This window comes from Diceros bicornis, chromosome 2, assembly GCF_020826845.1.
Source record: "Diceros bicornis minor isolate mBicDic1 chromosome 2, mDicBic1.mat.cur, whole genome shotgun sequence".
In the NCBI taxonomy this organism is placed as follows: Eukaryota; Metazoa; Chordata; class Mammalia; order Perissodactyla; family Rhinocerotidae; genus Diceros; species Diceros bicornis.
The window spans coordinates 90,167,109-90,181,735 of NC_080741.1; the positions used below are offsets into that span (position 1 = coordinate 90,167,109).

The following is a 14,627-nucleotide window of genomic DNA, read 5'->3' on the forward strand; positions in this document are numbered from 1 at the left end:
TCATTACTGTCGGATATTCTTCCCAAAATGGGTGCATCCGGTTACACAGCCGGCAGCGGCCGTGCTGCAGCCTGCCAATACTTGGTATTTTCCGCCTTTTTTAAAAAAGCCATTCTAGTGGCAGTGTGGCGGAATTTTATTGTTTTCTTTCCAAACATTTAGAAAAAATATACTGTGAAATCCCACATTCCCATCCCCAAGATTTGATAATTAACATTTTGCTCTGTTTCTCTCACTGCATTATCTGTCCATCCCCCCACCCATCCATCCATCAATGTTTTTGTTTTTTTTAATTGATGTTTTAATGGTTTTCAACATTGTGAAATTTCGGTTGTGCATTTTTGTTTGTCCATCACCATATATATGACTCCCTTCACCCCTTTCCCACCTCCCACCCCCACTGCCCCTGGTAACCACACTACAGTTTTCTCTGTCCATGTGTTGGTTTATATTCCACACATGAGTGAGAGCATACAGTGTTTGTCTTTCTCTTTCTGGCTTATTTCACTTAACATAATACCCCCCAGGTCTATCCCTGTTGTTGCAAACGGGACGATTTTGTCTTTTTTTTATGGCTGAGTAGTATTCCATTGTATATATATACCAAATTTTCTTAATCCAATCATCAGTCGAGGGACACTTAGGTTGCTTCCACTTCTTGGCTATGGTGAATAATGCTGCAATGAACATAGGGGTGCCATCAATGTTTTTTAATGCAACTAAAAGTAAGTTGCAGGCATCAGTACACTTCATTTGAAATGTTTTAGCATACGCATAATTATCCATAGTTCAATGTTTCTTTATGGCTCTTTTTTTCTGAAGGTCAAATTTACACACAGTGAAATGCACAGATCTTAAGCGGACCCCACCACGAGGTACGACAAAGGCATCCACCTGTGAAACCCAAGCGCCTACCAAGAGGCAGAACCAACCCGCCCCTCACAGTTAGCCGCCAGCTCCTTCCCAGCCAGGCCCCACCCACCCTGCCCGGGAGGCATCACTATGGCATTCTGACTTTTTCCACCAGTGTTCAGTTTTTTTTTAAAATAATACTTCTATTGAAACATAACTCACATACCACAGCATCACCCATTTAAAGTACACACAGAATTCCGTGTTTTTTAACATATTCACAGAGTTGTGCAACCACAACTATGACCGCTGATTTTAGAACATTTCATCCTCCAGAAAGAAGCCCTGCGTCCAGGACCCCTCACTCCGCACCCCCACCCCGCCCCCAGGCCCCGGCAGCTGATTTTAGAACATTTCACCCCCCAGAAAGAAGCCCTGCGTCCAGGATGGCTCACTATCCCCCTACTCCCAGGCCCCGACCGCCACCACTCCACGCCCTCTCTCAGCGCCGATCTGTTTGGCTCCCACTTCACATCACAAAGCGCACTGTGTCTGGCCTGTTCCACGCGGCAGGTTTGGAAATTCATCTCTGCTGTTGCAAGATCAGTAGCCAGCGCCTTGTTACTGAGAAGGATGCCACACGCGGGCACACCGCTGGTTCATCCACTCTCCAGCGGACGGCACCTGGGTCGGCTCCAGGTCGGGGCGGCCAGCGACGGCCGCTGTGGACGTTCGTGGACAACCCCCCCACGCACAGCCCGCGTTCCACTCTGACTCAGGACACACCTTGGCGCACGCTCTTCTGCCAACGGCCTCCAGGAAGGGTGGCCACAGCGTCCAGGGCAGAGCCCAGGAGCTCCTGAGAACTGCCACTCTGCCAAACAGGCCTGTTTGTGTCCACAGTGACAGAGACAAGAAGAGGAACACGTGAGGCCTGACTATGGACCCTGCTGGCTTCCAGCCGGGAACAGAGCCAGTGCAAACGCTTTCCTGGACACGGCCCTGAACCACGAGACAGGGAGCCGGGCCCTCTGCGCAGCCGGGAAGAGGTGCTGGAGAGCTGGCGCCCGTGGTGCTCACTCTGGCTCTGAGGGCACCACAGAGAAGCTTCCTGAAGCACGAAGCCATCCCCTGCCACACGCCTGCTTGGTGTGAAGACTCAGAGCTCCCCGCCTACCAGGCTCTCCCACCACCGGGCCCTTCCTGGGGAGGGCAGGCTCACCGGCACTGACCCGGGCCAGAACTTCAAGCAAGCCACACCCTTTCTCGTCGCCAGGCTCTGACACACTCCTCCCGCTCCTCGAAACACTCTTCCCCCATGTTCTCCCCATCTCATCCTTCATGTCTCAGCTATCACCTCCTCTGAGCAGCCTTCCCAGATACCCCCAAGCTGGCTTGGACACCTGACTTCTGTACATTTCTTCTGGGGAACACGGTTGGGCATGTCTGCTGGGCACACACCCAGGAGAGGAACTGTACCAGGGTCCCTGCGCTTACCCGCTGGTGCGTTCCGGCCCAGACCCCGTAACTCCTGTTGAACCGCCTGTCTTGCCAGGCTGTAAGGGGCGTGACGGTGAGACCACGTCTCGTGTCTACCAGGGAACCCATGGAGCACGGCACTTAGCAGGCGCTCAGTGAACAGGCTGCGGAAAACCAGTCGGGGCGGCACGCGGAGAAAGGGCCAGGGCGAAGCAAGAGCTGAGGTGTGGCCGCCCTCCGGGCGGGCAGTCTGGCCAAGTCTGAACGCTGCGGGCTCCATGGAGGGGTTCCCGCTCACGCTTACATGCCGAGGGGCTTTCAAGGGGGTTTCCGTGGTGAGGAGGAGGCAGGAACGTGAGCCCAGCAGCCACGTCCAGCAGGAAGAGGGTGGAGCCCCCACTGCCCAGAGGGTGCTGGGGGAGGGCCCCGGCGCAGCTCCCGCCCAGGGACCGGGACCCGAGTCCCATCCCGTGTGCTCCCACCTCGGGCAAGCTCAGGCACGCGCTCGGGGGAGACGGGACTGTCAGCCTAAGGTGGGGAGCGCACCTGCCCCATGTGTCTGCTCGCGCGCCTCCTGTGCCCCACCAGGGCAGGTGGCACGCAGTCTGCTGACCCCGCCTGGTCTCACTCCAGGGATTTCCATGAGCCAGTGTCTCTCTACCCTGACCAGGCTGCAGGCCGGAAGATACAGATTGTTCATACAGCCTGGGCCCTGCACACAGCCTTCACAAAGCCACATACACTCCGCACTGGGGGTCATTTAAGGAGCTTTCCAAGGGAAATTTTGGTGCCACGAGACATCTGTCTTGGCTGCTTTTTCAGAACCAAACGCCTTGAAAAATGACCGTGCACTGGGCCAAGGGACATTCGTTTGTAGCCCACACAGCTGGCGAGCAGCTGGTATCCCCATTTTATACATGGACAAGCCCAGGCTCAGAGAGGTTGGGCAACCTGCCCGACATCACACAGCCAATACATGGAGGAAGCGGTGCTCAGACCCACGACGGTGGAATTCCAAACCCTGTCCTCTATTCCCGGGACCTCCTGGACGCTGACCGGTGCCTAGGCTGCAGACTCCCCAGGACACATGTGGGGGCGGTGCATGGGGAGCGGGCTCCTCTCCTGCCACCAGCAGGCCTCTCTCTCCCTTGTGTTCGTCTTCCTCCATCCGTAATGGTTGCCTTGCTGCTACACTTAAGATCTCAAAAGCTCAGTTTCTCCTGGACGGTCAGAGGACACAGCAGTGCCCTCAAGGGAGGGACGTGGATGCAGTTTGCTTGGTGACGTTTCAGAGATGTCCCTTCCCTCCCCTGCGCAGTTCACGCTCAAACAGCTCCACGAGTAACACGACGCCAGTGGTGGTGTGGAAACGCTGGCACTACGGGCGATCCTACGAACACCTCCGCCAACCAGGCTTCCCAAACCCCGTCAGGTTCATGTCGCCACTCCTCTGCTCCAAAACCGTCAGCGCTCCCCACTGCCTGGACACTGACGTCCAAGCCCCCCGAAGCGTCCACAACTCACGGTTCAACAGGTTCCGCCGTTCCGGGCCCACCGTGTGTGCCCACACCCCCGGACGTGCCCCTCCAGGCCCCGGTCCAGGAGCCCCTGCCCACTGAGCGCCGGTCCCTGTGCTTCCAACCCCCGCCCGAACCTTACTCCTCCCTCAGTGACTCCTCAGTCCTCAGGTTTCTTCATCTGCAAATTGGAGATGAATTCCCCCGCTGGCCCTGGGCCGACTCCCCTGGCTGGCCCCACTTCTCACGGGACTGAGGCCCCAGGGTCAGGGTCAGACACACCCAGATCTGCATCCCAGCCCGCCCTGTGCCCTTGCGTGGCTTTGGGCAGCTACGCAGCCTCGGTCTCTTCGCCTGACGCGTGGCCAACCACAGCTCCTCCTCCCCCGGTGGTGACATGCAGTGAGGTCACACACACAAAGAGCTTCGCCTACACCTGGCAGGGGTGACACTCGATAAACCAACTACCACCATCACCACCGACATCACCACCAAAACCTGCAAGGGTGCTGACGAGAAAAGATAATGGGCACGTCTCCAGTGCCTCAGGATGGGTGGGCCTTGCACGTCACAGAGGTGGCACAATCCTGTCACTAGCCACAACCCACACTGACGACGTATTTGGAGCACCCACTGCACTCCTGCATCGCAATGGGCACTGTGACATGTAGTCTATGGATGACACCCATTTTAGAGACATGAAGACTGAGGCTCACGGACCCAAGTGATTTGCCAAAGGTCACACGGAAGGTAAGATCCAGACCAGACCGCGGCTGATGGTGGACAAGGGGACAAACGCCGTTCCTCTGCTGTGACCCCTGCTGCCTCCAGCCCTCCATTCAGGAATCTGGGGCGCCCAGGCTGAGAACCAGGCAGCCCAGCCCTGGTCCTGCTGACTGGCGCGCGCTCATCAGGGCTGGTTTACCTGGGAGCGGCTGGAACACACCCTGGGTCTCCACCTCAACCACCAAGTCGAAGTGGGAGCAGTCGCTCAGGGTGACCGCCTCGCCCGCCCCGCCGGGCATGAGGCCGTCGATCCTCAGGGGCAGCTCCAGGGCCTGGCCCACTCGTGCCTCCACCCGGCACGGGGCAAACTCCATGCTGCGGGGCTCGATCACGTACACCTGGAAAACAGGGGAGGGCGGGGTCATCGGCCTCCAGGGGAGAAGAAGGGCCCGCTGCTCGGAGTTACTAAGAGCTGCTGCTTGCGGGGCGCTAAGGACGTGTCACGGGAAGACTGAGCTTGGGGGTATGACAGCATGTGCTGCGGACTGGGGTGACCATCAGGGACAGCACTGTCAGGGAAAGCCTCTCTGAGAAAGTGACACAGCAGCTCAGACCTGAGAGCCATGTCGAAGGCAGCCACACAAAGGTCTGAGAGAAAAACACTCTGGGAAGAAGAGATGGTCCATGCCAAGGTCCTGAGGCACGTACCGGCAATGTTGGGGCACTACAAAGAAGGCCAGCGTTCGGGGTGAGAGACAGGCACTGTCAACAACAGCTAACACTTACATAAAACAAAACGCCACACTCCACGTCCTGTTCTAAGAACATCGCTAACTCACTCAACCCTCTCAGCCTCCTTGTTCAGAAGGCTCTACTACCAACCTCGTTACCTGACGGAGACCCCGACCCGAGGGGGTAAGGAACTCGCCTGAGCTGGAGACGGTGGAGTCTGGACCAGGCAGTCCGGCCCCAGAAACCAGGTTCTTACCGCCACACACACTGCCCCTCGAGGGACTGTCCTCAGGCTTTGGGCTGAGCAGCCGTGAAAGGCGGCATGAAGAAGCTTGGGAGGGGGAGGGGCCAAGTGGTCACAGTTTATCCGAATATTTGACAATTATGCTGTAGCTAAAGGGTCTCAGCTACGACCCTCCTTATATGAGAATCAGATTCATCTTTAGCTAGGGCAGTGTGTGTCTATGCGGACTGCAATGAAAGACTAGAACAACCTGTCCATGGACGCCCAAAAGCTGTGAGAGAAGGTCGGGACTGGACACACTACGTACGGAGCTTCCGTCTCTGCCCTGAACGAAGTAACAGACGGGTGAGGTCAGGGTCAGGAGGCCCCCAAGCAGGGCTGCAGAGGCTCAGCGGCAGGTGACCACTCCCACCCACGCCTCTGCTAAGGAAGCTGGTCCCACATCACTGAGGGTCAAAAGCCAGGTGTGGGGCCCGGGCAGGGAACTCCGGACGTGCCATCTGAACAGGAGTTAGAGGAAGGGAGTCGGGGCCGGGGCTCCTGGAGTCTGGGGGCTTCCCTTTCACCGTGAATTGACAACCCAGCACTCGGTGGCCCCAGCCCCGGCCTGGTGTGGGATGTCACGTTCATCTCCTGATGTGGCCGTGAGCTCCTCAGGGGCCAGGCTGGGGCCAGACCCCCACCCCCTCGCCCGCAAACGCCAGCACCAACACCAAGGGCTACAGGGTGTTTCTGAATGAAGCCTGAGGGCTGGTTAAGAGGGGCGGATAGAGACCACCATGCGAGCCTCCCCCCCGGGCTGTCCTGGCCCCAGGTCTCACCTTCATCTCCCCAAAATGTAGCGGGTTCTGCACGTCACGAGCCTGGATCACACTGAGTCCAGTGTCACTGCCTGTGGTCATCACGCCCTTGACAGTGACCGTGGCAACCATGTAGCTTGAGGAAGACCAGCTGAAGTTCCCACTCCCGCCGTGGGCCTGGGGAGAAAAAGCATCATCGGATCAGCCCACCGCCCTGCCTCTCTCTCTCTGTTTCACACACTCACACACACCCCCTCACACTCACGGTCAGCATCCCCTCACCGCACAGAAAAACGGGGCATCAGCCAACATCTGGCTGGAGGCTGCCTCTGCCCCTCGTTCCCTCTGCCTTGGCTTGTTTATGGTCCTCGTGTTCTGGGGACCTTGTGGCCGACACACACATGTACGCACACGCCCAGGACAGCGGCCCCACCACCCAGGGGCATCTCCCAGAGCTCAGGCTGGAGTGGAACGTCCTTGCCACGGAGCCAGGTGCAGGACGCTGCTTCCCTGCGCAGACACCATGTTCCCTCCCGGGACACAAGAGTGCCTGCTCCGAGTCCTCTGCCACGAAGTAAATGACCGTCCAGCAGCTTTTCAGGGCAGGGGCCACCACCCCAGGACCCGAGAGGGACCAGGAAGGTGACACACCTGAGAAACTGGGCAGCGGGTCCCAGTGCACACACAGGACGCCTGCCATCACTGCCACCGAGACAGCAGGGACCGACGGGGCCTGTGTGGCCACAGTGCTCGAGCCCCGAGGGGACTCAGTCCCCGCCGACTGACGCCAGGTGGGCACGTGAGCATCAAAGACCAAGAGCACCTGGTATGTGACAGGGCTGGGACATCTTCCGCTCAACTTCACACTTTTCTCTAAGGATATTTACACTGCTTTCTGAAAACAATATTCATTCACAAAAAAATGCATGTGGAAGTTAAATCTGTGTTCCAAATTTTTAAATTTTTATTGTGCTTTCTTTTTTGTTTTCCAGTTTTTTTTTCTGATTACCAAAATACACTGCTGTGATAGAAAGCTGAGAAAATACAGAAAGCACAGACTGTCACTTTAAATTCTCTCTGACTACTAGAAGGTAATATTAAAAGGAAGAGAATGGATCAAAAGCCCCAATCCCATGGAAACACCCAAAGGAACGCACCCAGACAAGGGGTCTCCCAGTTACCTTTATTGTGTACTGATAGGCACCCATCTTTGGTTGCCACGGAAACGTCAAGATGCTGGGATAGAGGGTGATGGGGACGTGAATTTCCACCTCCTGCTGGTTCCACACAGGCACCTGTAACATGTGGACCCCTCCATCCTACAAGGGGGTGAGGTCCCCGCATGTCACCATGACTACCAGGTCTTCAGCCGTTTTCCCAGTCAGGCAGACCCCCGCCCCTTCCTGGGGATTGGGTCACAAAGGTAGACTTTGTGATTGTCAGGGAGGAGGAAGGAAGACACCAGATACCCCGCAGCCTTCCTGTCTCCATGGAGACGGCTTTCCACGGCTCTGTAACAGCCACTCAAGTAAACGCTGCTTGACTTCATCCTCACGGCACCCAACAGGGTGGACGTGGTCAAACCTACTTTCAGATGGGGAAACTGAGGCAGAGAGCACTAAAGCAACTTGCCCAAAGACCCCAGAGCTGAAGTGGTGGATAGCGGCAGGAATCGCTGCCTGGTGCACAGGCCCTTTCCTTCTGCCACATCCTACTGCCTCTCACAGGTATGGGAGAGGTTTTGTGCAGGGTAGAAAGATGGGAACATGTGTCAATCTTCCAATTGGTGAAAAAGTGCTCCCACAAACTGATCAGCCTTTTAAATACGGGGGGAACATGAAAAGACTCTGACAACCCGAGCAGCCAAAAGAGCCCAAGGATGCTCATGGCTCCTGGCTGGTGCCCAGCTGCACACAGGGGCCCAACTCTGTTCCTCAGTGAGGGTTCCTAGCCCTGGTCCCAGAGAGGCAGGCTCACTTTTACAGGAGCCAGCAAAGGGCAGAGGAAGAGGGGGGTCCCAGTGTGTGGACAGGGAAAACCCCAAGTCCCTGTCCCCAGACACCCCGTGAGCCCACAGAGGGAGGGACCCCCACGGCACCATGAGAGCAGCACAGAGGCTGAGCCCGGGGCCCCCGACTCCCCAAGGGCTCGCGTCCAGCCTGGGTCAACATTTCTGCCCACGGAGGGACGGGGAAGATGACGGAGGCGCCCACTTGCCTGGTCCACCACGGAGGTGAGGGCCGCCTCGATGGCTGTTTGGCCCCTCTTTATTGTCCTGACGTGATGGTATGACCCATTCTGGGAAGAAGAGAGCACCTCAAAGAACTCAGGAGGAAGCACGGTTTCAATTCGGATGTTCTGGAAGGCAAGGCAGGATGGGTGAGGGAGGTGCTTCTCGACAACTCAGAAAAGTCAGAATGCAGGAAAGAAGCAACATGACCCCAAAACAGCAGCCAGGCAAGGCCAAGGGGCCCTCTGAGGCTCAGAGGCCTCGAAGCCGGCTGACGGGCTGGACGGCCTGGAACTGGGCTCTGACCACTCTGGCCTTTGACCCCTCCCAAGCCACCGTCCCTGCATGACCCGATGACCCCGTGCTCCTGTCTGAGTCACCTGTGTGGTGCTCAGGGGGGTTTGAAGCCTACTGTCGGCTTTCTCAGGCCCTGAGGTCCCAACAAGGACACCACCAAATACACAAAAAGAACATCAAAATCCCTTAGAGCCGTCTTCCAAAAAGAGAGGTGACCGACTGAGTCTTTGTTTAATGGCATGAGCAAGTGATGACTTCTGAGAAGAAGCTGAAGGGGGAACGGTGCCTCCTCCTTCTGAACCCTCAGACACCTGAGGAAGGTCCTGGATGTCCTAACTGATGACCCTGAGAATTTCTCACAAAGGAGCCAACCACCGCTGAGACTCCTCTCCATCTGCCCGTCTGACGCTCCTCTCCAGAGCCAGAGAGCTAACTGAGGTTGGCCTCGCCACGCAGGACTTCTCGACAGTTACAGGTATTCCTGGCCCTATAACTGGCCCCAGGGAGTTCGGGAAGTGCTCCCTGATCCTCTGCAGAGCAGGAAAAGATGGATTCGCAGAGCTGTGAGATCCCCAGGCCAGCGAGAGGAGAGCAGGAGGACAGCTGGCAGACGCCACCTCGCCATCACCGCCCCCTTGAACCCTGCTGCCCAAAGCCTCCTCTCCCTGCCCCTGCCCTACAGGAATCAGGGCCATGGTGTGTAGACTCACAGGCTTACGACGTCCCCAGGGATCCCACAACAGTGACTCCCGTGGACACAGCAGCACTACTGGGGAGCACCCGAACTCAGCCTGCCTGTGGGGGGCCCCTGGTGCTTTGGGGCTGCTCACCAGGCAGCTGCTCCAGCAGACACCCCCCACCTCACCACCCGACCAGGGCCAGGGGCGAGCACTCACGTCTGACAGGTAGACCTTGTTGCCAGACTTGTCAAGCACTTCAATGGTAATTTCGTACAGGCGGCCAGTCTCGAGTACCCACCTGCCACCAGGATGGACTGTGAACCCTAGAAAACAAGCAAATGGCAGAGCCTGACCACCCAGGACACAGGGGCACGCAGCTGAGGAAGAGAATGGGACCAAGCACCATCAGCACTGCGACCCGCAACTGCTCACCTGGAGGACCCACAACCGCTCACCTGGACGACCCACCAGTGCTCACCTGGAGGGCCCCACAACTGCTCACCTGGAGGACCCACAACCGCTCTCCTGGAGGGCCTACAACTGCTTACCTGGCAGCCCCCACAACTGCTCACCTGGAGGACCCCAACTGCTCACCTGGAGGACCCCACAACTGCTCACCTGGAGGGCCCCACAACTGCTCTCCTGGAGGGCCCACAACTGCTCTCCTGGAGGGCCTACAACTGCTCACCTGGCAGCCCCCACAACTGCTCACCTGGAGGACCCCAACTGCTCACCTGGAGGACCCCACAACTGCTCACCTGGAGGGCCTACAACTGCTCACCTGGCAGCCCCCACAACTGCTCACCTGGAGGACCCCAACTGCTCACCTGGAGGACCCCACAACTGCTCACCTGGAGGGCCCCACAACTGCTCTCCTGGAGGACCCACAACTGCTCTCCTGGAGGGCCCACAACTGCTCACCTGGACGACCCACCAGTGCTCACCTGGAGGGCCCCACAACTGCTCACCTGGAGGACCCACAACCGCTCTCCTGGAGGGCCTACAACTGCTTACCTGGCAGCCCCCACAACTGCTCACCTGGAGGACCCCAACTGCTCACCTGGAGGACCCCACAACTGCTCACCTGGAGGGCCCCACAACTGCTCTCCTGGAGGGCCCACAACTGCTCTCCTGGAGGGCCTACAACTGCTCACCTGGAGGGCCTACAACTGCTCACCTGGCAGCCCCCACAACTGCTCACCTGGAGGACCCCAACTGCTCACCTGGAGGACCCCACAACTGCTCACCTGGAGGGCCTACAACTGCTCACCTGGCAGCCCCCACAACTGCTCACCTGGAGGACCCCAACTGCTCACCTGGAGGACCCCACAACTGCTCACCTGGAGGGCCCCACAACTGCTCTCCTGGAGGGCCCATAACTGCTCACCTGGAGGGCCCCACAACTGCTCACCTGGAGGGCCTACAACTGCTCACCTGGCAGCCCCCACAACTGCTCACCTGGAGGACCCCAACTGCTCACCTGGAGGACCCCACAACTGCTCACCTGGAGGGCCCCACAACTGCTCTCCTGGAGGGCCCATAACTGCTCTCCTGGAGGGCCCACAACTGCTCTCCTGCACTCCTCATGGAAAGTGACCGGCTGATAAGGACAATGAGACCTGATGCCTGCAGAACCTGAGCTGATCTCTCCGACTCCTCAGGACCAAACCTGAACATGCCCTGCACTGACTGCTCCAGGGCTCACTCTAACCTGACCTGTCCACAGTAGGTCTACTCTGACTCCAGTCTACACTCTGAATCCACAACATGTCTACGCCCTAAACCCACAGCAGGTTTACAGTGAATCCACGCTAAGTCTACACCTGAACCCACAGCAGGTCTACCCTCTGGGTCCAGTGAGCCTATCCCCGAATCCACAGCAGGTTTACACTCTGAATCCAGTGAGTCTGCGCTCTGAAGCCTGGCACTGAGCGCCCCCCAGTGCGATTGGCCCTGCCCTCCCAGGCCTCTCCCTCGGTCCCCACATGATGCCACGCCAGCTGCTCCCTGACCCCCGTGATGCCGTGTGACTTCTCACCCCCACACACTGCCCAAGCCGTTCCCTCCGCCAGGACGATCTTCCCACAAGACCAGCTTCTGAGAAACATCTGCCTCAAATATCATCTCCCACAAGCCTTTCTCCTGCATCACATTTACTAGCTCTTCCCCACTGTCCCATCACCGCCTGTTTTCACTGGTCCCTCCCCACAAAACCAAGCACAAGGACCTCATCTTCCTTCCCCTGGAACTCCGGTGCCCAGCACAGGCCAGACAGACAGAAGGTACCAGGAAAACATTTCTGAGTGAATGCAGCTCCTGAGACACACAGGGTTTCCCTGCCTGGTGTCTGCAAGCTGCCGTCCCACGTAGCAGCGAACAAGGGGACCCTGGGGTTTGCTGCACATCAGTCAGATACTCTCTTGCCTGAACCACTTCAGTGCACTCAACACGTGATTTAGCTCAGATCAAAGGAAGTGATGCCTCGGTAACCTGCGGGGACACTGTGTTCCGGACATCTCTCCGGGTCATCTATTACAGCAGCTCCCGGGCCCTGGCTGTGCTCCTCTGGGTCCTCCAAGGCTGCGGATTCCTCCTCCACCTCTGGGCCAAATGCCTCCCCTTCCTCCCGACCAAGACATCTACCAACTGTCACCTCACCTCAGGGCCCCTCTGTAACTGAGCTGACCACTGGGGACCCCTCCATAACTGAGCTGACCTCTGGGTCCCCAACCTCCAGACAGCCACAGCCACGGTCAGGTCTGGACAGAGCCCTGGTATAAAAACCAGGAGACAAAGCCCTCCCTGACTCTGCCCCCTCCCATTCCTCTCGCTCAGAGCCGGCCACCCACATGCCCTCGTTCCACCCTCCGCTTGTTCTGTGCACCCACAGGGAAGGACGGGGGAGCACCTGGCGAGGGGCACAGGTGCCGATGTGCGCAGGCCTCCCAGCTGGCAGTGCTGGCCAGAGTAAAGCACTTTCTGAGAAGCTGTTGCTTTTATTTTATTTTTTTAGCTCCTGTAATCACCACCGAGCAGCACCCAGGAGGACCCAGGATGCCCGCACTCACCCAGGTACCCGGGTTCGACCACGTAGATGGTGCTGTTGGGTAACCTCGACGCACCCTGCATGCGGATACCTGGATTCTTAATTAAGGAACAAAACAGAAGACAGCAAGTAAGGCAGCTGGTGGTTCCAGCTCAGCTAGGAAGGCTGGATCATCGTCACGACGTCACACGGACAGAAGAGGGGTGAAAATGTCCCCGCCTGAGGCCAAGCAGAGCAGAACCCTCTTCCAGGATCAGGGGCCACGCTGCGCTTCCCACAACAGCACAGGGGATCTCTGCAAGGGACACTGGACACCACACAGGGCACGTGAACGAGTATGGGACAGGGACAACCACATGCCAGTGTGGAAACAGCCTCGGCCAGGTCCCTTGGACGAGGCCGCAAGCATCACAGAAGATTCTGAAAGAGAAGGGTACAGCTCCGCTCCCGCCACCTCCCACCCCGGGGAGCCTCTCAGTGAGTCACCCGCAGAAGTGAGCGACTCCACGCAGCCCTGTCGCTACTTCCGTTCTTTCTGATTTTCAGACCTCTGGGGAAAACAGGGCTATTTTTAGCCTAGCTCAACTGTCAGGGAGAAAAATGAATTGACTTCCAAACAGCAGATCTCCTGCGTGCAGGACATGTGCGCGTGTGCACGCTAGCCCGGGAAGAGGATACTCCTGTGGCCGAGGACCAGGTTGCTCTGTCCCAGCTGCATTGCAGTGACGGTCGACGTGTCCTGGGCCAAGACAGCCACGGGCCGGCCCGGGTCTCCCTCGGGGCCCCGGATGTCGTTCCGAAGCTGCAGCTCGTACTGGTCGGAAGGCATTGACAGTTCTGGCCACCCAGAAACAAACAAGAACAAAGCAGGAGAGAGAGACAGCAAAGACAGGAAATGTTAGGAGCCAATGTGTCAACCCCACCCCAAATCCCTGGGGCCTGTTGTCAGTACAGCTGCTTGATTTTGGGGGTTTTGTGCTTAAATTTTTTCAACACTTTAAATTTTAGCACTGTTCTCCATGCCTGTGGACGACGCTGACACTCTCCATGAATTTTCAGAGGCAATCAGTTTTCTCCTGACTGCCATAAGCCGTTTTTTGTTTTTTTAAATTAACCACAGCCTCTGACTCAAATTGCTGACTGCTTGCAGAATACCAACATGAGACCCTTTTCTGTTCATCGCAGAAGTGAGCTCTCTGCCTCCGCGTCGAGGGGTCCAGGGTGGCCTCACTGGACCTGTGCATCCTCTGGGCCTTCCAAAAAGCCGCTGGTCCGTGGTCTCCCACTGGGTTTTGGACGCTGAGTCAATAATTTGCAAAGAATTTTCTCTGCTGCTATCCTGACCATCCATCAGTGTCTCCCTGCTGTGGCAAGCTCTAGAAGAGAACGTGCCCACCCTGGGCCAGGATGAAAAACAACTTCCCCGGAAAGAACAGATTCTATAAACCCCGCCACCTCTATGTCAGTCCTTCCGCACCCTGTAGGTAGAGACCACAAGCACTTTGATATAAATAACCACAGCTGATTGAGAAATCAAGATGGGCCAGGACTGTGCTGCTGTTTTATGTGCACATTCCCCCATTTTATCCCACAACAACCCTTGAAACAGGCACTACTGATGCCCACATCTTGGAGATGGGGTAACCGTGGAAATCAAGATAAGAAGCTTGCTAGTGGTCCCTTGGTGGTTAGTAGAGCTGGCCGAGCTGGGATTCAAACCAAAGAGAGCATGACCAATTTTACATGCCCTCTCCGGAGTCTAGAATTTCCTATCAGGGGACCCACTCACCTAGCCTGTAGGTGTGGCTGTGTTCCACCCCCCAGCACGGGAGAGGGAGAAGGATGCGGGAACCGCAGATGGTTCCCCGCTCACCACTGGCCCAGCTCAGGGCCTGCGAGGGCAACAGTCCCAGAGGAGTTTCAGCTGGAGCATCTTCAGAATTCCCAGGAATTCTGATGACAATTCTGAAAGGGGGGTGACTTGCCTATTTCCTGTCCTGGGGTATCTTTTGTGTGTTCCAGTA

At 57.3% G+C, this 14,627-nt stretch overlaps 1 protein-coding gene across 6 annotated transcripts in view; it reads right to left on the minus strand.

Annotated features, from left to right (window-relative positions):
- The window catches only part of LOC131420416 (nuclear pore membrane glycoprotein 210), a 111,108-nt gene that overhangs the window by 61,718 nt on the left and 34,763 nt on the right, over nt 1-14,627 (minus strand). For all 6 annotated transcript variants that reach the window (XM_058566408.1, XM_058566386.1, XM_058566395.1 and 3 more), the window contains 7 exons: nt 13,282-13,440; nt 12,626-12,694; nt 9,774-9,880; nt 8,568-8,708; nt 7,532-7,669; nt 6,372-6,527; nt 4,774-4,972 (listed from right to left, as the gene is read on the minus strand). In XM_058566408.1, coding sequence (XP_058422391.1) covers nt 4,774-4,972; nt 6,372-6,527; nt 7,532-7,669; nt 8,568-8,708; nt 9,774-9,880; nt 12,626-12,694; nt 13,282-13,440 — 969 coding nt within the window. The remainder of the gene's footprint in view (nt 1-4,773; nt 4,973-6,371; nt 6,528-7,531; nt 7,670-8,567; nt 8,709-9,773; nt 9,881-12,625; nt 12,695-13,281; nt 13,441-14,627) is intronic.